This window comes from Heloderma suspectum, chromosome 7 (assembly GCF_057233095.1).
Source record: "Heloderma suspectum isolate Gila_16-S chromosome 7, 16-S_ref, whole genome shotgun sequence".
NCBI classification, from domain to species: domain Eukaryota; kingdom Metazoa; phylum Chordata; class Lepidosauria; order Squamata; family Helodermatidae; genus Heloderma; species Heloderma suspectum.
Genome location: NC_139464.1, coordinates 28,873,685 through 28,897,931, shown reverse-complemented (window position 1 = coordinate 28,897,931; position 24,247 = coordinate 28,873,685). Strand labels below are relative to the sequence as shown.

General features: G+C 44.0%; 2 protein-coding genes across 5 annotated transcripts in view; one reads left to right on the top strand and one right to left on the bottom strand.

Moving 5' to 3' along the window:
- The window catches only part of SLC13A4 (solute carrier family 13 member 4), a 60,492-nt gene extending 43,246 nt beyond the window's left edge, over positions 1 to 17,246 (top strand). For 2 of the 4 annotated variants that reach the window (XM_084809464.1, XM_084809466.1), the window contains 7 exons: positions 3,653 to 3,754; positions 4,470 to 4,571; positions 5,366 to 5,463; positions 6,249 to 6,358; positions 12,032 to 12,193; positions 12,897 to 13,034; positions 14,108 to 17,246. In XM_084809464.1, the coding sequence (XP_084665590.1) occupies positions 3,653 to 3,754; positions 4,470 to 4,571; positions 5,366 to 5,463; positions 6,249 to 6,358; positions 12,032 to 12,193; positions 12,897 to 13,034; positions 14,108 to 14,245 (850 nt within the window). In that variant the 3' untranslated portion in view covers positions 14,246 to 17,246. Of the gene's footprint in view, positions 1 to 3,652; positions 3,755 to 4,469; positions 4,572 to 5,365; positions 5,464 to 6,227; positions 6,359 to 12,031; positions 12,194 to 12,896; positions 13,035 to 14,107 lie in introns of all 4 variants that reach the window. The other 2 variants (XM_084809463.1, XM_084809465.1) reach the window with 1 other exon arrangement.
- STMP1 (short transmembrane mitochondrial protein 1) overlaps positions 17,030 to 24,247 on the bottom strand; it is a 30,120-nt gene continuing 22,902 nt past the window's right edge. The window contains exon 3 of the mRNA XM_084809467.1: positions 17,030 to 21,737. Within this exon, the coding sequence (XP_084665593.1) occupies positions 21,660 to 21,737 (78 nt within the window). The 3' untranslated portion in view covers positions 17,030 to 21,659. The remainder of the gene's footprint in view (positions 21,738 to 24,247) is intronic.

Genomic DNA, 24,247 nt, shown 5'->3' with positions numbered 1-24,247 from the left:
CTGCAAAAGTCCAAGAACAGGCGATATACAAAGAAGCCAAAGGGCATTTTGTTTAACCCTGGCAGTGGGTCAAATATGCCTGTAGAATCTGTGGGAAAAGGGCAAACCAAGACAGAAGATGTGGACAAGAAAGGGAGGAGGAGGCAGGAGAAAATAAATACGGGACAGAAAGAGGTGGGAGGATAGAAAGTCTGGGAGAAAAAGGTTGGGACACTCCACCTGGTGGATTAAGCCTCTGGCACCTGGATACCCTTCCTCCAAGGAGCTCGTGGTGGCATGCATGGTTCTTCCTCTCCTTGTTTTATCCTCCTAACAACCCTGTGAGGTAGATCAGACTATGGGACAGTGACTGGCACAAGGTCATCCAGCAAGTGTTGTGTCTGAGAAGGGATTTGGACTCTAAGCTCTACACCACTCTGGCATAACACATGACTGACCTATAGAACACAACACCAGAGAAAGACAAAAAAGGAAGGTGAAGGAAAACCTGGAACTGCTTCAGTTAAATTAGGAAGTCGAGTCTTGTGATACTGCAGAGATGATCTCTTTGATCTCAAGACATGCTCCTGATCTGCATATATAGAGAGAGGAGATTCAAACCTGCTCGACCATATAATGTACTTGTTATTACCTTTCTTAAATAGAAGCATAGCATTTACTCACTGACATGGAAAGCAAAGAGGTTGTTTGAGAGACTTTTACCCTCCAGTTAGAGTGGTGCGGAGACTTGAGTTATGCACAGTTCATTTGTACATTCTTTCAAGATGGTGGCTTAACTCCAAAGAATGTACCTTGGCCTCAGCCCTCAAGTATAATTTGAGACACATCTGCTTGTTCACTTGCAGATTATTGGGAGATGTTTATTTCTTTACTCAAACATTATCCTGCCTTTCGACAACAAGACCCCAAAGGTAGCTCACAACAATTTTTTTTAAAGTATACAATAAAATCACAACAACAAAATACAATTAATAACAGCTTAAACCTCTGATGGTGCCATAGTTTGATTGGATTGCCATTTTACTTCCTCCATGATCAGAGGCAACATGATCAGAGGCAAATGGGGAACAATAGCAGGAGAAGTCTATTACGCTCATGTCATGCTTGTGGGCATCTGTTTGGCCACTGAGGGAAGGAGGAGGATGAACTAGATTAGGGATGCAGGAGAAATTCATTCAGTTTTATTGTGAACTTACCTAAAGTTGTGCTTTTGAACCACTATGTGAACAGGAATTCAACTATCCCTGGAAATTCGCACTTATCTGGATTTTACAGTGGTGTTCTCCAGTCAAAATGTGCACATATTAGGGGAAATAATGTTTAAAAATTCATCATATTAGGAAACGTGCTGGTGAAAATATATATATTAGGCAACCATCCATTGTTGTTGTTCAGTCGTTCAGTCGTGTCCGACTCTTCGTGACCCCATGGACCATAGCACGCCAGGCCTTCCTGTCCTGCGCTCTCTCCCGGAGCGTGCTCAAGTTCATATTCATTGCATCAGTGATGCTATCTAGCCATCTCATCCTCTGCCGTCCCCTTCTCCTTTTGCCTTCAGTCTTTCCCAGCATCAGGGTCTTTTCCAGAGAGTTTTCTCTTCGCATTAGGTGGCCAAAATATTTGAGCTTCAGCTTCAGTATCTGTCCTTCCAATGAGCACTCAGGGTTGATTTCCTTTAGGATGGACTGATTTGACCTCCTTGCAGTCCAGGGGACTCGTAAGAGTCTTCTCCAGCACCACAGTTCGAAAGCATCAATTCTTCGGCGCTCAGCCTTCCTTATGGTCCAGCTCTCACAGCCATACATTACTACTGGGAAAATCATAGCTTTGATTAGACGGACCTTTGTCGGCAAGGTGATGTCTCTGCTTCTTACTATGCTGTCTAGGTTTGCCATAGCTTTCCTCCCAAGGAGCAAGAGTCTTTTAATTTCATGGCTACAGTCACCGTCTGCGGTGATCTTGGAGCCCAAGAAAGTAAAATCTGTCACTGCTTCCATTTCTTCCCCTTCTATTTGCCAGGAAGTGATGGGGCCAGATGCCATGATCTTAGTTTTTTTAATGTTGAGTTTCAAACCAGCTTTTGCACTCTCCTCTTTCACCCTCAACAAGAGGCTCTTGAGATCCTCTTCGCTTTCTGCCATTAGGGTGGTATCGTCTGCATATCGGAGGTTGTTGATAATTCTCCTGGCAATCTTAATTCCGACCTCTGATTCATTCAACCCGGCATTTCTCATGATGTACTCTGCATATAAGTTAAATAAGCAGGGTGACAATATGCAGCCTTGTCGTACTCCTTTCCCAATTTTGAACCACTCGGTTGTTCCATGTCTGGTTCTTACTGTTGCTTCTTGACCCTCGTACAGGTTTCTCAGGAGACAGGTAAGGTGGTCTGGTACTCCCATCACTTTAAGAATTTGCCACAGTTTGTTGTGATCCACACAATCAAAGGCTTTAGCATAGTCAATGAAGCAGAAATAGACGTTTTTCTGGAATTCTCTTGCTTTATCCATGATGCAGCGAATGTTGGCGATTTGATCTCTAGTTCCTCTGTCTCTTCGAAACCCACCTTGTACTTCCGGTAGTTCTCGGTTCGCATACTGCTGAAGCCTAGCTTGTAGGATTTTGAGCATCACCTTGCTGGCATGTGAAATGAGCGCAATTGTGCGGTAGTTTGAACACTCTTTGGCGTTGCCCTTCTTTGGAATTGGAATGTAAACTGACCTTTTCCAGTCTTGCGGCCATTGTTGAGTGTTCCAAATTTGTTGGCATATTGAATGCTGCACTTTAACAGCATCATCTTTTAGGATTTTTTAAATAGCTCAGCTGGAATACTGTCATCTCCACTAGCTTTGTTGTTAGTAATGCTTCCTAAGGCCCACTTGACTTCACTCTCTAGGATGTCCGGCTCATACCAAAATGCATATATTAAGAGAAATATGCACAACAATGCTTATGAATTTTCATGTGAATTTTTAAAAATCTCCAAGTTCTGGACAAACTGACCCTAAGACTGGAGAAAATCTCAAACGTTGAGATGAACTGAATTTAAGATTGGTAAATGTGAAACTAAGGGCGCAATCTTGTGCATATTTAGACAGAAAAAAAGTCCTACAACTCCCAGAATTCCTCTGCCAGCTTTACGTGCTGGGGAATTCTGGGAGTTGTACGACTGTTTTCTGTCTAAACATGCATAGGATTGCACCCTAAGAGAACCCAAAACTGACGCATTCATCCATTCCTAAACTAGATAGTCTTGGGTCTGATCCAGGAAAGCTCTTCTTATGTTCTTATAGAAGGGTTTTCGGTAAAGGAAAACTAAAATCCCAAGTTTATCACATTCCATTGTGCAAATCCCACTCATTTCAGTGGGAGAAGTTTCCAGTAGATTATACTTTGTAGGTTGAAGGAAAGCCACTGATTTCAGTGGAATCCACAGAGAGGTATCTTTTTCTGTTCATTTTCATAAATGTTGAACATTTATGAAATACGAACATTTGGCAAGGTTAGTATTTTTTTTTTCTATAATTAGCTCAGCTGCCTCCAGAATGTGGATTTCAAGGTGAATGGTGAACATAGAGAATATTTGATGCAAATCAAGGTTCAGTTCCATAATCTAATTACATTCTATTTCTACATCTGATATTATTCTCAGTTTTAAAGAGACATGCTCAATAAGCAAGAAGAAGAAGACCAAACGGGAAGAGATGTCTGAGAAGAGAATCCAAGAAGAATATGAGAAACTGGGAAATATTAGGTAAAAGAAGCTTATAGGTTTTGCTTCTCATGCATGACAGTGGACCAAGGATCCAAAGAGCAGCAAAGGGCAAAAAGACCACAGAGGAACTGACAACTAAAGGGCAACTAAAAGAAAAAGGCAACTAAAATGATCATGGGGCTGGAGCATCTCCCCTATGAGGGAAGGTTACAATAGCTGGGATTGTTTAGCCTGGAAAAAAGGAGGGTAAGGGGAGACGTGATAGAGGTGTACAAAATTAAGCATGGTGTGGAGAAAGTGGATAGGGAGACATTTTTCTCCCTCTCTCGTAACACTAGAACCCAATGGGGTCATCCCATGAAGCTCATTGGTGGGAGATTCAGGACAGATAAAAGGAAGGACTTCTTTACACAGGGCATGGTTAAACTATGAGGCCACCAATTTGGATGGCTTTAAGAGGGGGTTAGACAAATTCATGGAGGCGAAGGCATTCAATGGTTACTAGTCCTGATGGCTATATGCTACGTCCAGTATCGGGGGAAATGTGCCTATGTACACCACTTGTGGGTTTCCTGTGGGCAGCTGGTTGGCCACTCTGCGAACAGAAAGCTCGACTAGATGGACCCTTGGTCTGAGCTAGCATGGCTCTTCTTATGTTCTTATGACTTTTCTATTTTAAATAAAACTAATCAGAAAAATCTTTGGTTGTAGATCTCTAGTATTAAATGATTCCTTCTTTAAATTTTCTCCCTAGCTATCCTGAGATGGTGACAGCATTCTTTTTCATCTTGATGACTTTGCTCTGGTTTACAAGGGAACCTGGATTTGTACCGGGCTGGTCATCTTTCTTTGAAAAGTAAGTTCCCACTCAGAAACATTGGCTCATAGAATCATAGAGTTGGAGGGGGGCCTTGTCAGCCAGGTAGCCCAACCTCCTGCTTGAGGCAGGAAACCCAGGCCAGAGTTAGAGCATCCCCAAAGAGATGGCTGTCCAGCCAGTGGTTTAGTTAGGGCTGAGTTTGGGGGCAAAGTCCAGGGCACTGCAGCCGAGGGGGCTCCCCAAATGCCTACTCAGAGAGTGTGAAGTGATGAGGGCATCAGTTTGAAGCATGAGCAAGGTGGCCTTAGGCAAGCCACTCTCTCTGAGCCTCAGTCATGGTATCTGCAATATAGGGGATACTAAGTTATTTATTATTCATATTTTAATACTTCCCTCCAGTAAGATCCCAGGGTGGGATTGAATTGTAAGGATTAGGAGCAGATAATGTATATAAAGTGCTTTGAACATGTGAAAGCAGTGTATGAATGTTTAGTAGCAATAGTAGTAGAAGTAGTGGTATTCCTAAAACACAGCCTTCCCCAACCTGGTGTCCTCCAGATGTTTTAGAAGACAACACCCAGGAATCCTGACCTTTGGCCATGCTAGCTAGGGCTGATGAGAGCTGAAGTCCAAAACATCTGTAGAGCACAAGGTTGTGGAAGGCTGCTGCAACATGTGGGATAAAAATGCATGATATGGTGTTTGGGGGATCATAGAATCCTAGAATAGTAACATGAAACATGAGAACATTCAACAGAGTACCTGGACATACATCTTTTTGCTTATTGCTCCCCTGCCTGCCATAAAACGATTCAATGTTGGTTCTCTAGGAAAGGCTACCGGACGGATGCCACTGTTTCTGTCTTCCTTGGGTTTCTCCTCTTCTTGATTCCAGCAAAGAAACCATGCTTTGGAAAGAAGGGGAAAGGTATGAGGGACTCACAAGTGTAGTACTACCTTGACATAGCTGTATTAGTTCCTATTGGTCTCCAATACTTCTCAAATATCTGTGGGAGAGTTCACACAATCAGATGACTAGCATGAGTCAGACTAGCCCTTCTTTTTCAGCATATCCTCCATTTATGCAGCTTTCATTATGGGCTTTTCTTGATGAGGCTTTCTTGTGGGCTCACTGTTCCTCACTCATGGTAGTTTTAGACAACGTTGTCATCCTCCAGTTTCCCAATGTTTTCCAACCTCTTTTTCATTTTTGTGTGTGGGGGGGTCTCTTTAGAAATGCAAAACAAAACACAATTCTCCACTAGTGTAGTTGTGCTATTCCTCTGTGTTCCACTATACCACAGCACCACCTGGAGGTTATGTAGTGAAAAGTGCAGAAAGGCAGGAAAGAAAAAGCGGGGGATGGAGACTTTGTGGAGAGATCCAATCTTAATCCTGCAAAGAATCTGGAAGCAAAAGTAGCAGGTTAAAAAGCCTTTTCTAGAAAAGCTCTCAAACTCCAATTTTAATACATGTTTTTAGACTTTAAAACAGTGTAGAGTAGACTGATATGCGTCAGGCAGGGTGTCTGTCTTTGGTAATTTTGCTCCTGTTTAGGAACTCTTCATGTTTCTTTGTGAAAATTACTTGACAGTGTGGTTCACACAAACCTGAATCTGAAGAACAGGCTTTGCAAAGGAATCTAGAAAAATGGCAAGTTTATCTTTCTAGATGTATTTTCCTTTATCACAGGAGATGTTGTGAATTCTACAGGTGTCAGCTCAGGGGAGCCAATCATCACCTGGAAGGACTTTGAGAAAACAATGCCATGGGAGATTGTCGTTCTGGTGGGGGGAGGTTATGCTTTAGCAGCTGGATGCAAGGTAAGGGGATTATCCCTGTATATGAGATCACAGTCTGATGAAACAGAATCTGGATGATGTAATATCTGTCTTCCTAACAAAAATGCCTCTCTCTGTAAGGCAAGAGTGGGGGACCTTTTTTCTGTCAAGAGTGGCATTCTTTCGGGGGTAATCTGTGGGGGGCAGCATTCTGGCAGTGGGCAGGGCTGAAGCCAAAAGTGGGCAAGGCCAGAGCCAAAAGTTGGTGGGGCTACCTCTTCTTTTTCTTTCTGTCATCCCCCCCCCCCGCCTTGTTCCTCTTCCTCCCTGCCCAGCAAGCTGCCAGAAGAGGGATGGATCATTTTCACTAGAGATCTCAATTGATACGTTGCAGAGCATTTATGAAATTGGGTCAAGGGCTACATGAGATTTTACTGAGGACCACAAGTTAACCATCACTGCTATAACAGAACACCCATTTATCTCAGGTCATTCCATCTTCACTATCTTTTATCCCGTCTGGTGCTAACATAGCTATTCTTAGTGCTGTGCCGAAAATTTCTCCCACATTTTTTTCCCAAACGTTCTCATTCAATTTGATAGAAGTGAAATTGCTTTCAAAAAGAAATTCAAAGGAGAAGAAATTTCAGAGAAATTCTCAAGGGTTGGGTTTGGGCTTCTTGGGCTTACCTTACTTAGGAGGTGGCTGAGGAGTGACCCACCTCAGCTCCCTACACTTCAAGCGAAGCCCAACGGAAGGCATCATGAGCTAATTCCTTCCTTAGGGGTTTTTCAGATCAGGAAGTGCAGGCAGCCTGAGAGACTAGTTGGGATAGGTATAGGGATGTCAGAGAATTCCACGACGGATCTCGGTGAGGCCGAATGCCAGTGCATTCGGCCTCCCAAGATCCGTTGCGGAACGAAGCCCCCGCCCCCCCAACCCATGAAAGGTGCGTGGGACAAAGTCCCCGCCACCCCCAACCCACAAAAGGCGTGCGAAACAGAGCACTTACCTGCTCCCGTCTGCGCTGCTTTGCGAATGGTGGCCGTCCTGCGGCCGCCATTCGCTTCCTCTTCATAGCTGTGATAGGCTACGTAAATACTTACGTAGCCTATCACGGCTAACGAAGGGACGCCATTTGCGTCCCTGCGGAGGCCATGATAGGCTATGTAAGTATTTACGTAGCCTATCACGGCAGGAGGAAAAAAAACCCAGCGTACGCAAATGGCGGCGGCTACCTCCATTTGCGTACGCTGGGTTTTCCCCCCCCTGCCGTGATAGGCTACGTAAATATTTACATAGCCCATCACGGCCTCCGCAGGGATGCAAATGGCATCCCTGCATTAGCTGTGATAGGCTACGTAAGTATTTACGTAGCCTATCACGGTTAAATACAGGGACGCAAATGGCAGCGGCCACAACAGCTGCCATTTGCATCCCTGCAGGGCTGCCCAGTGGCCGGATGTCTGGCTGCGGGCGGCCAGAGCTGGCTGGCAGCTCCGCGGCTTGGCCACGGAGCAGGGTGGAGCCAGCTGGGCAGGATTCCGGGGGGGAGGACCAGATCGCCTCCCCCCCGTCGAGGATTCCGGGTGGAAGGGACGGAGCGCCTCCCCCCCACTGTCGATTGCCCGGCGTGGAGCCAGGTAGGTGTTTCGTACATCCCTAGATAGGTAAGCTTGAGCACATCACCACAAGAAATTCAACCTAAATTATAGACTGTCCTGAGAATGAGGCAGAACAATGGAAGCCCCTTTCATGGGGAAGAAAACTTTCTGGAAATTGGAGGGCAGATTTTGGCAAAGCACTAACTAGGGGTGTACGAAAGTCACCTACCTGTTGTCGAAGGCCATTCGCGGTGGGGGGGAGGCACTTCGCTGCTCCCCCCGCGAAGTTCAGGCCGGGGGGGAGGCTTCCTGCCTTGCCCGGCCGAAATTCAGGCCGGGGGGGAGGCTTCCCGCCTCGCCCGGCTGAAATTCAGGCCGGGGAGGAGGCGCCTCGCCTCGCCCGGCCGCGAACGCGAAAGTAAAAAAAAAACGCCCCCTGATAGGCTACGTGACGATTCACGTAGCCTATCACGGCTAGATCTGCAAAGTCAGCCGTGATAGGCTACGTGAATCGTCACGTAGCCTATCACGGGTGACTTTTAAAAAAAAAAAAGCACGTACGCGAATGGCGGCCCCCATAGGGAGCCACCATTCGCGTTCCTTATTTAGTCGCTGTAGTCTACGTAAATGTTTACGTAGACTACGGCGAAAATAAGGGCAACGCAAATAGCGTTGCCCTTATTTTCGCCGTAGTCTACGTAAACATTTACGTAGACTACAGTGACCAAATAAGGAACGGGAATGGCGGCTCCCTATGGGGGCTGCCATTATCCGTACACTCTTTTTTTTTTTTTTCAAAGTCACCCGTGATAGGCTACGTGACGATTCACGTAGCCTATCACAGCTGACTTTGCAAATCTAGCCGTGATAGGCTACGTGAATCGTCACGTAGCCTATCAGGGGGCGTTTTTTTTTTTTCTTTCATTGTAATGGCGGCGGCGGCAGCCGGTCGAAAGACCGGCTGCCGCTCCTGCCTCGCTCAAACACCCGCCGAACCGCCGGCCGGACCAGCCACCGGGAGGGACATTCGGTGAAGGTAAGTCCCATCCCGGGGGGGGTGCGGGGGGCAGGGGGGGTGCGGAGGATTTCTCCCCGAAACTTGTTCGGGGGGCCGAACACGTTGGCGCTCGGCCCCCCGAAGTTTCGGGGAGAAATTCTCCGCCATCCCTAGCACTAACTCCACCTCATCCCTGGAGCTGGACACAGCACTGCCCGCCACACACACGCACCTGTATTGTAGTGGATGCAAAATGGGCCCCAGCCTGCCAACACAGCTGATGCTGTTGCAGCACGAAAAGCCCCAAACCCTTACCGAAAACGAAAGAAGCTGTGCTACAAGCCCTGCCAGTGGGGGGTGGGGAGCCCTATCTGTGAGAAATGGTTGAGAATTTCTCCTTCCTATGGAGAAATTCAGTGAAATTATCTCCCAGATTTCTCTGCCCACCAATAAGGTGGAGAATTTTGAGAGGCCATCAGTGCACAGCTCTAGTTATTCTTCTTTGAGCTGCCTCCCACCCTCCTTTTCTTCCTCTTGGTCTCCATAAGACCCAGTGACAAAGGGATTCTTACAGTCATATGAACCTGCCCAGGTTTTAAGATTATCTTTAGAGGCCCTACTTGCTGGCCCAGCACCAAGATTAGTAACACTGGCAGACACTAGAGAGAAGGCCTTCTCAGTGGTGGCCCCTACCCTATCGAATTCACTCCTAAGAGATATACAGCTGGCTCTCTTTGTGGCAGCTTTTAAGAGGGCTTTAAAAACATGCCTATTTTCTCTGGCTTTTAATTGCTAAGGTTTTATTGTATTTGCTGCTGCTACATATTTGAACAGTGTTCTGTTTTATTTTACTGGCTTATTTTTAAATTGTCTGAATTTAAGGTCATTTTATAATTCGTTGATTTTGGGTGGTATCCAATCTGGCCCAAGCACCAGCAGTGCCCACTGCTTGTGCAGTAAGGATTTAGCACTTCAGATAGAAAACAGAAACTTCTGGAACGGGGCAGGTCAGCGGAGCTTGCGTTATGGAGCTCTGCTGACCTGGCTTCATCTGGAAAGAAGTTTTCCACTCATTTCAGGGCTTGCTTTTAGAAGTGCTAAACCCCTGTTGCACAAATTATTGCTCCTCCTTGCACAATAGAACTGGCAGGAGACCAGTGCCCCCCTCCCCCGCCCCCGGATACTACCCATTGAATTTTACAGTTTTATATCGTAAGCAGCCCTGGGAATACCACCACAGCCTTGAAAGGCAGCTACAAAATATATTAGATGAAGATAATAATGGGCTGCAATTATGAACTGAACCTGATGCTTTGATGTTTTTAATGTAATAGTAGCCTGGTCACAGTTAGTGATGGGGAGAATTTGAAACGGGAGGAGTTCAACATAGTGAATTCCCTCCATTTGAAAAATCCTCGCCCCATTTCAAGCTTGTCTCAGTCCTTTCTGAATTTAGGTGTGGCTCCAAAATAACTGCATCCCTGCCCAGAGGAGGGAACCGGTAGTGAGGATGACACACTAGACATAGGAAATGATGCTCCTGAGCATATTGAGGAGGTGCTGGGGAGCAAATGATTGTGGTTTTCTCTATCTCCCAGTTCAATTCAAGATGCAGGGAAAACTTCCTGGATGTTGTATAAAAAATGTTATGCTCCCTGGTAGGAAATGGCACTGTCATTTTCATTTCCACTTAAGGAGAGGTCAGCAAAGTATTTTCTGTTTCTAGTGAGCCCTTCTTGTTACTGATTACCCCATCCACTTACTCAAGAGGTAATTGTTTTTGTCTGGCAACAGAGGGAAAAGCAGGGAAGAGCTATGTGTTTCATCCTTTTCCCCAAAACGGTTCTTAGAAAAAGGTCATTTCAAACCCTCTCCAGGAAATCTTGAAAAAAGAACAGATTTTGAGGAGAGCTCATTCATTTAATACCTTTATTCCATTTCTATACCGGTCAATAGCAAAAGCTCTCTGGAAGGTTTACAAAGTTTAAAAACCTTACAAACACAATATGGTACATAGGGATGGGTGGATTCCCTACCTGCTGCTCCGCTAGGAATCCGCCCTTGTGGGGAGGCAATCCGTCCCTCCCCCCGGAATCCTCGCCTGCTGGCTCCGCTCCGCAGTGATTCTGCTAGCCTATCGCATGAAATAAACCACAGATGCAAACGGCATAGCAGACGCTATTTGTGGCTGTAAAGCCCTTAGTTTAAGCTAAATGCAGCCCATCTAAGAGCTTTATGGCCACAAATGCCCTAGTGGAAATGGCGGAGGCAGCCTCAGCCAGCAATAAAGCATGGCAATGGCAGCCATATGGAGCCACCGGAGGGGAGGATCCGGCCAGGGAGGATTCTGCAGGGAGGCAGAGGTAAGGGATCCTTTCCACCACGGATTCTTTTGAATTCGGTCTCATTGGGGTCCGTGGAGGAATTCTCTGACATCCCTAATTGTACATAATAGAAAACCATTTGCATAGAAGCATATGAATAGACACCACACACACACACACACACACACACACACAGACGTGTGTGTGTGTGTGTGTGAACAAAAAGAAATCCCGGGACTCGAACAGCAGCACAGGTGGGGGAAAAGGGGGCATTCCTGGGGGCGGGGAGGGGATGGCAGAAGTGCCATTATGATGCTTCCTATGCACCATCTGGCCTCCCCCCACCCCTCGCTGCTCCGAGGCACCCTGGCTAGATAGCCGAAATGCAGGGTGCCAGATCACGGAAAAGATCCCCTCCACACTCCGCCATTGGATAGTTAGTCATCACTGAGTTCAGAGGCAGTTGACTATCCCCATCAGATTGTGTCCTAAGTAAACAGGTACATCTTCAAGAGCCATCAAAAGTTTACCACAGTTTCCGACTCTCAAACCACACATTGGAGAGTGCTCCAGAGGCTGGGTGTCTGCTTATGTGCTGTTATGTGACACATGGGTCATGGGACAACAGCCAAGAAAGCTTCCCCGGAAGATGCAAGTGGTTGATGTGGTGTAGATGGGGGAAGATGGCTTGCTAGGTTCCAGTACATCCCTGCAAAATAGGATGGTCAGTGTCTGGAAAAGATGTTCCACTTCAGAGTTTCTTTCTTTCACCACCATCTTTCCCCTCAGACCTCTGGCCTTTCCACATGGATTGGGCGACAAATGTTGTCTCTGAGTAGCCTTCCCTCTTGGGCTGTCAGTCTGCTGGCCTGCCTCCTGGTATCCATAGTAACAGAATTTGTCAGTAACCCAGCAACCATAACGATCTTCCTACCTATTTTATGCAGTATGGTGAGTATAGATTTTGGATTAAATTTTAGACTTTGCAGAAAATATCAGTTGGAGACGGGGGGGGGGGGGTTCCAATGGGCCCATACTTACTTGATTATATTTAGCTTCCTGCTTTATTTAATGGTAATAATAAATGACATAGATATGCACATTTGTCTTTTTTCCCCATCTTCCTTTGTATATATACATTTTTTATTATGCTTGGATTTTTCAATGTTCATAGCAGTGGTTTAAAACAAAAGTATATTGACTAGGTATATTGGGGGAAAAAACCCATTCTTAATATTGCAATGAAATGGATTGTTTCCTATATATAAGAGATTTCTTAAGTGAGTTTTGTTATTATTTGTGACGCTGGGGGGGGGGGAAGCACAAGGGATTAACACTGGAGAAGGATTAAGTTATTCTTTATTATATTTTTATCTTGCTTTTCCTCAAAGTGTACATGGTTCCCCCGCTCCATTTTATTCTCACAACAACCCTGTGATGTTGGTCAGGCTGAGAGAGGGTAACAAACTGAAAGCTACTCATGGCGCTTCATGGCTGAGTAGGGATTTGAACCCATGTCCCCTAGTCTAATGGTGATACCACTACATGACACTAGTTATCAAATGTCATGGCTTCCTCTAAAGACCAAGGAACTGGTTTTGTTGTGGAATTTCCTTCATCAGCTATAATAATGCATTGCCCTCTCTTTCTCTAGTCAGAAACTCTGCAAATCAACCCTCTGTACACCCTGATTCCTGTGACCATGTGTATCTCTTTCGCGGTGATGCTTCCAGTAGGCAACCCTCCGAATGCCATTGTCTTCAACTATGGGCACTGCAGGATCAAAGATATGGTAAGCACTAAGAATGATCATGAGACCAGAAGAACCCATGATCAAATCAGTTAGATGTGGAAAAAATCAAGCACTCCATTCTTAATGCAGCAATAATAATGAGCTTACGTTGTAGCTGTTTTGTAGTGGAATTGAAACTATACTGTCCCAAATTTGAAACTGGATAGCGTTTTGGAATAGAGGGTTTGAATGGTCCAGTCAATTTCTGTGAAATACTAAAGGAAATACGCATTTTTGTATGCATTTTCCCCCAAATATAAATTTTTGTATGCATTTTTCAAGCCGAGAACTGCAACGTAAAATTCCAAGAAGTGTGTAATCATCTGACTGATAGTCACAGCCTGATGTGTGCATTAGATCAGGGATGATCTAGTTGGTTGGTTCACCAAAAATGTGGACAGAACAAAATTCTCCAATATCCCTAATCAAACCCCTAGCACTTATATTTATATTCAGATTTCCGCTGTTGGCGTTTGTATGTGGACAACCAAACACAACTACAAAGAGTAGGGGTGTCTATGAACTGACACCCCCTTTCTATTTAAACCTCCTGCTGATCGCTGGGACTTCCTTAGAAACTGTATATGCTGCATTCACCACTGCACCTAACCGAATAAAGCAACACTTACTGTGGGTCTGGTCAGCGGGGTGTTTTGCAGGATAGGTTTCTTGGCGGGACTACTATGGGAGACTAGGAAGGGAAGTCTCAACCTGCTCCTCTAAAATTTGTTGTAGCAGCTACAGCAGTGAAGTTCCCTGCAGGTTTCAACCAAAGTGGTACAAATGGTGGAGGGCCAAAAAGAGCTGTGCATACATACATTAAAACGGGAAATAGGGCCACAATGCAAGAGGCTCCCCTCTTCTGCTCTAGGATATATAATGAATTGAAAAGGGTTTTTTTTTTTAGAATGATGAGGACTCTAACTTAACGTTTAAGGGAAATTAAAATGGATAGTCTCATAATTTCATTGAACCCATGTCCACCTGGGCTCTGACACCTTGCTCCCCTGAGTTGAGAATTCCTGCTCTAATTGATGGTCATTACTGTGGTCTGTTCTCTTTTTTACTCACAGATCAAAGCTGGCTTTGGTGTCAATCTGATCGGTCTGGTGGTTGTTACAGTGGCAATAAATACTTGGGGAATCGAACTCTTTGAGCTGAGTATGTTTCCAGACTGGGCAGTTGTCAGCAACATCACCGGCCCATCATAGTCAGCACCGGCAGAATTTCTTAAATTGCAGCAACTGGAGCAACATATTTGCACATAAGAAAGGAAGACTTGAGTATATATTATTCCAGTAACCAGAACTAAATAAGCAGTAACTCTATTTGAGGTTCTCCCAAAGATTATCATGCCTTTACCATGTAGTACTCTCTTTATCTTTCAAAATTGGAATGGAATGGTTTTGCTTTGGGTTTCTTCCAGTCCTTTCCCATTATTTCCACAGAAAACCTTTTTTGTTTTTTGCTGTATATAACATGTAACCAGTCTTCCTCCTTTTTTACTTGATGGGGTATATATAACTCACAGTGGCTCCGGTTCTACATTTAAAGCATCTTTAAAGGTCGTATCTCTCTGTGTGTGCGTGTCTGCATATACATTTAAGTTTTTAAATGTGGAAAGTTGTACATGGAGTTATTTGCTTTATAAGGAGGAACTATTTGATCATCCATTGCTCTGGGAAATACAAGGTATCTGCATCAAGGTTAACAAGCATTATTTTTTGGACACCTGTACAAACTTGTTCCCTTCCCACACACATACTAAGACCCCTCCCAATACATACAATTTCAGGTGTGAAGAAAAAATAAAAGTTTCTATTTTAATTTTGAAATTACATTTTCTACATTTCTGAAACTACACCATGGCCCACACTGAGGCTTTTCTACCATACCCCCTTTTTTTGTATTTTACTTTAACTTAACATCCAGCTACAAAAAAGTTCTTCAAAACTTGCTGTCTATTTTCTACTATTTTATTGGTCCTAGTAAAGGTATTTACTAGGTATTGGGGCCACGGTGGCTTAGTGGTTAAGACGCTGAACTGCAGACTGAAAGGTCGGCAGGACAGCAGTTCGAGACCCGAGTGCTGCGTGACGGAGTGAGCTCCCGTCTTCAGTCCCAGCTTCTGCCAACCTAGCAGTTCGAAAGCAAGAAATTGCAAGTAGATAAATAGGTACTGCTTCGGCGGGAAAGGTAACAGCGTTCCGTGCACCTCGGTGTTCAGTCATGCCGGCCACATGACCACGGAAGCGTCTTCGGACAGCGCTGGCTCTTCGGCTTAGAAACGGGGATGAGCACCGCACCCTAGAGTCGGACACGACTGGTTGGGGACACCTTTACCTTTTTAGTAAAGGTATTACCCTATTGATATTTTGCTTCTGCTTTCTTTCTTATTCTAATCGATCAATGCAGCTGTTATTATAAAATAGACCAATTCATTTTAAAGCTTTATTTTTCTCATTCATTTCATTTCATTCATTTATTATATTTCTATACCGCCCCATAGCCGAAGCCCTCTGGGTGGTTCACAAAAATTAAAAACCATTAAAATATATTATATCAAATATAAAACCATTCATGTAATGACACAGAACAACACACACAACATATATCTAAAACAATTTAAAACAATCAGCCAGAGACAATCAAGAGACTCATTATATGCTGCCAAATGCCTGAGAGAAGAGGGCAGTTTTAACCTGGCACCAAAAAGATGACAATGGTGCTTCTAAGGAATAATCTCCCTGGCACCAGGCATGCCTCATCAGGGAGATAATTCCATAAATTCTGGCCCTTTTCACTGCAAAATCACCCCAGAGTCCATTTCTCTTGCACATTCACACTCAATACACAAAAAAGCTAGTTGACTTAACTGTTCTTGAGTGCACTGGCAGTGTGTAAAATAATCTGAAGGCTACGCACACTTCACTGAAAATCAGTTGGTTGTTGTTTTAAAATTTCATTTAGGGCGCAATCCTATGCATGTTCAGGCAGAAAAAAGTCCTACAACTCCCAGCATTCCCCAGCCAGCATTATTAAGGATTGCACCCAGTGGGGGTTGCACTGCTTCTGATGGGCTCCAGCAAATCTCACAAGGTCTGGACTTTAGGTACATAGATACAGGGTGATTAGTTTCCATGGAACATCCTCGAGCCTTAGCCTTCATTGTGAACCAATGAGTCTTAATTTTTGTTTTTCTCATGGTAATGGGATGACAGTTTAGGGCCCCCTGGATCTTGGCGCTGTGGTAAAGTGTACCCTTCACCCTCTCCCTCTCTTTGGCCCTGATTCACGTAACAGCCTGATGTTCAGGGAGAAGACATCCATCCTTTATAGACGACTGGAGGGGGGTGCGTGCATGCATGAGAGAGAGAATCTGACACCATAGTATGCATTGCACAGTGTTTTGGAGAAAGGGAGATACCTTTTCCCCACTGTAGAGCCGTTAAGCAGCGAAGTTGCTTAGTGCATCTGATGATCAAACAGAGAGCTCTCTGAACAAACCCTTAGAAGCACCTTGGGTGTCACAAGGGAGAGGGTGGGGCTGGCTTTACACTTGTCTACACCCAGGATGTTTCCCACACTCTTAGTACAAGAGCAAGGGAAGGAAGCTGCTGTGTGAATAATGCCCTGACAAATGGGCATTTGAAGGCCGGAGGGTGTGCAAGAAAGGCCTAAGCTAGGGGCATCCTATTCAGAAGGACTAACCAAGGCTGTGGGTCCATTACAGAAGCGTTTTGTGTCAAGTGTCGCTTCTACATGTCAGAGCTGCTGCCAGCAGAGAAGTTGCAGCCCATGTAGAGGATCCTGTCCACACATACGGTGCCTCCGTGCAAGTGTGACTTGGCCATGAACCCAAGGAGGACCCCGCATCCCTCCCCAGAAAGATCCCATGGGGGCAGCCCTGAGCAATCAAACCAGCCTCACAGAGACAACACTGACATCTAGACCTCTCATCTACTAAGTGTCAGGTATGACGCTACGTGCCTTTACAATAGACACATTATTTTAATAACTGGTGTAACCTGTAAATCGTGAATCTGTACAGAAAAACACACACATATAAACACTACGTTAACCCACAGTAATTGTACTATGATCAGGTTTTCTAATTTTTTCCCCACAAAAGAAAAATAATATCCTGTTGCTAGTCAAAATGTTTCTGCTGTAGAAAGTGCTTGCTAATAAAATAAATTATTCAAGCCGTTGATATTCATGTGTTCTGTTTCTGTACGGACAATAAAGGATATGGTGAAGACCCTTTTCTCACCATATTTTTTTTTAAAAAATCTCTAAGCGGTATATAAATCTAGAGTATGCCTAGTCCTACAGATGGACTTGTTTCTTTATTTCATCTTTTCCTAAAATATAAACCACCCTGAGAATCACGATTGTGAAATGACAGAGTACAAAGTATCTTAATAAATAAATCTCTGGCAAGCTATGGTTATAGCAGTGCATTTGTAAAACACTTACATACCCCAAGTCATAATGCTGGAAGAACTTGTAGTTATATCTGTTCTGCCACCAATCTACACTGGAGGGCTGGGACACCCTTGGGAGTTGTGTGCAATGTGGCACGAAGTACCAAGGGGAAAAGTGGCAACCCACGTGGGGACACAACAGTGCTTTCTGCTTAGGCATGGGGCTTTACTCAAAACCTGGCTAACCTTTCCATTTGTGCCTTCATAATTCTGTCACTAGGCAGATTTACGGCATCTTCAGAAACCCATTAGGAACTTTCAAAAGATCATTACTACTGACGTACAGAGGGCTGCAGATCTTGAAAGGGACAAAAAAAATTAATTCAATTCACAGTAATGGGGACTGAGATGGCATGAGTGTCAATTTCTTTTGGCTTTGTTTAAAATAAGTCTTTTTTGTCTGAAAGTCAACTTCTTGGCAACCCCAGCTTAGCTAGCAAAAACAGAATGCGAAAACGTTTCGCTTTGCTCCATAACACGAACAGTTTGGACAGAATTCTGAGAGATGGAGAGAGAGAGAGCACACGTGATTCAAGTGATTGTAGCCAAAACATCTTTTGAATTCTATAATGGTGACTTAATGGGGTACACCTATATTTGGTGGCCAAGGGCTCAAAAAGAGGGTATACGAATGTAAGATTTTTATACTCTTCATACAACAATCAAGTATCAGTTTTAATATGTCGGATCATCGCTTCTATATAGAATTCAAGGTCTAGTCAAGGGCATAACCTCCCAATTACTTCACTGCCAAGCAGACACTTTTTATTGGTTGAAACGGCTCACAATACTTCCAATATTTACTAGCTATTGTATACTTCTTGGATATGTACGCATACCATGATCACCCAGATGTCTTCAAGAACCCAGTGAAAACTGCAGCAACAGTGTTGGCAAGCAACATCATGATCTGTCCCACTTGACTATTGGAGCAGGTCATTCAGCAGATCTGTTGTCTACAGAGCACAAAGTACCCATGCAGATGTCCTGGAAATCCGTCTGGCAGGTTGTGGAAATTCAGGAGTTTAGGCCAAAATTGGCCAATGTTTGTATTTTCAGGGGTCAGCAGTGATGTGGGGTAGAAAAATTTCCATGGCAAGGTCTCTACTCCATTTTTTCAGCAGAAAATGTTCAATTTCTAAAAGTTGAATTAGGGCACAATCCTAGGGCCGCTAGACAGTGTCTAGAGGGCCATAGGATTTTTTGGTTCCCAGAAACCTCACCCCTATACCACAGTGCGGTTCATCCCTGTCTCCGCATGCATAAGAGCAGTGCGAGGAGGGAGAAAAAGGGCATTTCTGGGGATGCAGAGGGGAGGAGACAGCGGTGCATGCTTCCTATGTAAAATCGGATGTCTAGCTGAAAACGCAGGGTGGCTGGAGCATGGAGGAGAGGATCCCCTCCGCGCTCCACCCGCCCTACATGGATAGTCAGGCGCCTCAGAGTTTGGAGGTGGCCGACTATCCCCATAGGATTGCGCCTTTATTGTATTGCTAATTAAACAAAATTAATTAGTACCAGAATGAATGAATAACAGAATGAATTAAACTGGGCAGTTTCAAAGCCGTCAGCTTTTTTCAGGCAACTATTCCTAGGAAGCATATAACAGGCACAATTCTTTAGGCTTGCTAAAATTAGTGGGTAGTATCCAACTGTGTCTCCGCACTAGCGTTAATGATGTTGCACTAGCGTAAAAAGCTAGCACTAGTGGTGCTTTTTCCTATTGCCCTAGCAAGCGCTAGTTACATTGGTTTACACTAGCGTAAGATCACTAGCGCTAGCTCAGGACAGTTGGATACTACCCACAATGTTAACAACTTTCACAGCCTGCAGTTTTGTCCTTTAAATTTAAACAACGTAAGAGAAGTGTAAGCTAATGAGTTGTCATGTCTTAAAATATTTACAAGTATTCTTTCCAATAAAAAGAGTTTCCACATAAAGCTTTGACATTTTTATATAATGTTTAAGTCACATTAAATGTGCTTTATTGATTCCCCTTATTCCACCCCAAATATTTCAGTTTAAAATACTTTGGGCTATTGGAAAAAGCTTTGAGGCATTTATACAATGCACAAAATTAACACAGCTTTTTAATTTACTAAATATAAATCAGTTGAACGTGCTCCATCAGATCCCAGCTGATTCACGCATTGGAAACTTTTTTGAAGTGGAACATTTTCTGGTAAGTCTGTGACTCTATTCTCCAGATCAGTCTTCCCCAACCTGGTGCCATCTACACATGTTGAACTACAAATCCCATCATACCCAGGCAGATTGGCCATTGCTCATGGTGCCTGGGCATGATGGGAGTTAGAGTTCGACACATTGGAATGGCACCAGGTTCGGGAAGGCTGCTCCAGATAGTGACAGGAAGACTGGAGATATATTTTGTTGCACAGCCCGAAGTCCTGAGAGGGCAAGACTCTATAATCAAGTCTCTGAGTACCAATCAGCAGGAGTGTTACAGACAAAGCCCGACGAAAAACGCAACATTAAAATGTAGGGCTTCCTCTGACACAACGAACTTTAGTAAAATTGGATGGGGCCATGAGGGAGCTGATTAATTTGCTTCATGCACCACTTGTTTTCATTTTGGGTACAGTTTTATTCACTGTTTGATTTTATCTGTTTGTGACTTTGATGACAAAGTCTTGTAATAACCTATTTGGCTACACAATAAAACTTTGAATTGATTTGGGTTTCATCACTTTGCCATTCCTGGTCTACACAATGGAAAAATCCATAAGGCCCTGCTCAGAATAATGCACTTGTACAGTTATCATGCCCCTGCCAGTACCACAGGTCTAGTTGATGCACTCAAGGATGTAAACTAAGGGTGAAAGTGCTTCTCATATGGCTATGCCTTAAAAGAACATTAACAGGGCAAGCGTTTAGCACAGCAGACACGGAAGCAGGAAACCTGAATTCAAATCTGTTTGGCTAAGAACTCACTGCACGGTCTTAGACAAGACACTAGCCAACTCCACTGGTTGAGCGCAAAGAAAAACCTTCCCAACAAAGTTATTGTAGGGATGTATTAAACACAGTGGGCTGGATCTAGAGATCCCATGAGTGGACTTCTACTCATGGAACCTCCCATTCACGAAAGGAGAGGAAGACGATTTTCTCCAATTCCTCCTTCCCCTTGGAAGTCCTCCCCAGAGGATTAGAGGATCCTCTGAAACAGTTTGCGTGGTAACACAGTAAGAACATGCTGCAAAGTTTGCCCAGCGTGATTCAAAGACTTTGCTGTCAACACACAAGTGCAGGACTCTACCAACTGTTAATGTTACAGCAGGGGGGCAAACTCATCATTAAACCACAGGCTGAAACATCGGGGCACATATTGAGAATTAGTCCTACATGATGTATTCCTTCTCCACCACCACACGATACTTCATTAGCAGACTTGCTGTTCAATTTTTTAAAAAGTTAAAAACAAGCATCTTGTATAACCTATAAAAGAGCTACTGAAATGCCTAAGAGAAGGAGAATGGGTGAAAGCAAGATATAAAACTGACAGTATTTCACGCCTCACTGATTTGCTCAACATTTCAGACTCATTTTGCATCAGCAATAACTGACTGCCCAAGACCAGACAAGTTTCAAACAAAAAACTCTCATGTCAGGAAAAATGACGAGGATTTTTATCAGTGATTTGGTACCTTAGGTTGTACAAAGGACAGTAAAACTGTGCTCCTGATTAAATTCGGGTGTGGGGGGGTGCATCTTTGGATGCTAGTTCCCAATACATGCATTTCAATTTATTTCATGAGTTATTGTAACAGCCAGAATCTGGTTTGTTGGGTTGGAATAATTCAATGAATGTCATTACTCTACACCCAAATCATGTTAATACTTTATATAAAATATTGTTGAACAAATGCACAGAGAACAAAAGTCCAATTTCTCTCTCTTTTGTTTTTCTTGTTCTGCATGGGGTTAGAAAAACGTCAAATATCCTGAAAGCACTGGAAAGTCCCATAGATGTGGTGACACTTCAGCCCAATGTCAGCCCAGGTTCTCCAAGACTAGACCTGGAGGGGGATCCACAAAAGCCACATTAAGGTTTGGCACCTGCGGCCCTGTGGCAACACTATAATCATCTACACTTAATACAGAGATGGCGAAGTCAACATCATTTGTCATTTGGAGGCTTCTTTCGAGCTTCCACGTCTCTCTTGACGTCTTCAATCTTCTTTGCAATGTTTGGTACCTATTAAAAAGCAGAAGAGAATATCAGCATCATTTAGGGTTGAAGAATTTATCGGGAAGAGGATGTCACCAATGGAGGCAAGTGTAGCAGAAACTGGCTGAGTTTGACACATCTGTCCACTTAACTACAGTAACTCCGTATTTCCAATATTTGAAAAAAATCCTATTTTTCAGCTGCTTTATTACTTGGAAATGTGTTCATATGTCACTTCATTTGTGAATCTGTCTTTCATCTAAACAAAATGATTTCCTTAAATCTTCTTCAGTAGGTTTGGGACAAAACCCTACCCTAGATATGTTTTTCACTGCAGAATTTACACTGAAGTAGTCCCACCATGTAGCCCAGCTAGGATACGGTAATCGGCACAGTAGTTAACCATGTTCCAAATTTCAGGCACTTACTATTTTTTTAAAAAAGGGCTCAAGACATTAAAAAAAAAAAATCCCATGAAATACCCCCCCCCCCCCCAGCACTTCAGGGATTTTTCTGTCTCATCCAATGTAATTTGTTGGGGTAAAAAATTACAACAAAAACTGATTCAGGGATGCAGATTTAAGTGCCCATACGGAGTGTTCTTTATGAAAACTGAAAAGAACCTGGGACAAAGAAAATATGCCATGACATTTATTGATTTCCATCACTGCTGTGATTTTTGTCCCAAAGTACTGGGTTAAAAATGTACCATGGGGGTTTTCAAACAAAAAAATATACCCAGCGAAGCAGTCTTATGTGGCCTGCTCCTGATAACATCATGGAATGGTGTAATGCCTGTCTCTACAGGCCTTGGAATGTGGGCTGAGTAAAGTGGGAGGGGTCCGGAATGGAGGAAGGAGAGAGTGGAGGTCGGCTTGAAGAAGAAAGCGGTGGTTGGTGGCCAGGAGGAAGAGGAGGCAGAAAGAGAGTGACGGAGGAGAAAAGAGACGAAAGGATGGGAAACCAGCAGCCTGGTGCAGAAGGAGACAGTCTGCAGCTCGACGAAGAGTGCACCTCCCCACAGGGACAGGCAACCAAGAACTGGAGAACTGGGACAAGCAACAATAAATGCTCTTCACAGCGAACTGTTGCTTGAAATTGGAGTTGAACATATTTGGTTCATAGTTCTGTTAATTGAGTTTTTTAAATGCTATTCTTCACCAAACACCCTTAAGTTAAGTTAAAATTGTTAAATATTGATTTGTTTGCCTCTGGGGTGATTGCAGCCTGCCCCTCCTCATCCTAGTTATAAAAAACCTGAAACATCACAATTGTTTTGGGACTTTTACTACCCTGAGATACATGGGAATTTAACTTGGGGTAGTACAATGTTCCAAACAGCATTTGGATAGCTATGCAGTAGGAAGGGGTGAATCTGTCTATTTCTGGTCTATGTCACTTTCATATGTGTTCACCCAAAAATCCATTCAGGCCGTTTCTGCAATAATTATTTATTTTGATCTACATGACCAGTCACATCTAAATCCACATTTTAAATATATCTTGATTTTTTTGGAGTCAAGAATTGCATCACAGGTGTGAAATCCATGGATAGTTGAGTTCCGATTCATACATTAGTCCGGAAGTGTGCGTGTTTGTGCGCGCACAAATCAGGTCAGCTCGCACTGGAATTCACAAAGACTCAATTCCTCAAGCATCCCTACTTTGTAGAGCAAATCTCTTCAATCCTTTCAGACCTGATGCCAATCTTGAATTCCAAACTCTTACATGGGGGCCCCATTTTAATTTATTGCCTTTTGGCTTGAATACAGAGAAGCATGACTAGAGGTCTGGTTATGGGGCTTTCCTGCCACCCCCTTATTCCTGCAGCCCCTTTGTTGTTGTTCAGTTGTTCAGTCGTGTCCGACTCTTCGTGACCCCATGGACCATAGCACGCCAGGCCTTCCTGTCCTGCGCTCTCTCCCAGAGCGTGCTCAAGTTCATATTCATTGCATTAGTGATGCTATCTAGCCGTCTCATCCTCTGCCGTCCCCTTCTCATTTTGCCTTCAGTCTTTCCCAGCATCAGGGTCTTTTCCAGGGAGTTTTCTCTTCGCATTAGGTGGCCAAAATACTGGAGCTTCAGCTTCAGTATCTGTCCTTCCAATGAGCACTCAGGGTTGATTTCCTTTAGGATTGAATGATTTGACCTCCTTGCAGTCCAGGGGACTCGTAAGAGTCTTCTCCAGCACCACAGTTCGAAAGCATCAATTCTTCGGCGCTCAGCCTTCCTTATAGTCCAGCTCTCACAGCCATACATTACTACTGGGAAAACCATAGCTTTGATTAGACGGACCTTTGTCGGCAAGGTGATGTCTCTGCTTCTTACTATGCTGTCTAGGTTTGCCATAGCTTTCCTCTCAAGGAGCAAGTATCTTTTAATTTCATGGCTACAGTCACCGTCTGCGGTGATCTTGGAGCCCAAGAAAGTAAAATCTGTCACTGCTTCCATTTCTTCCCCTTCTATATGCCAGGAAGTGATAGGGCCAGATGCCATGATCTTCGTTTTTTTAATGTTGAGTTTCAAACCAGCTTTTG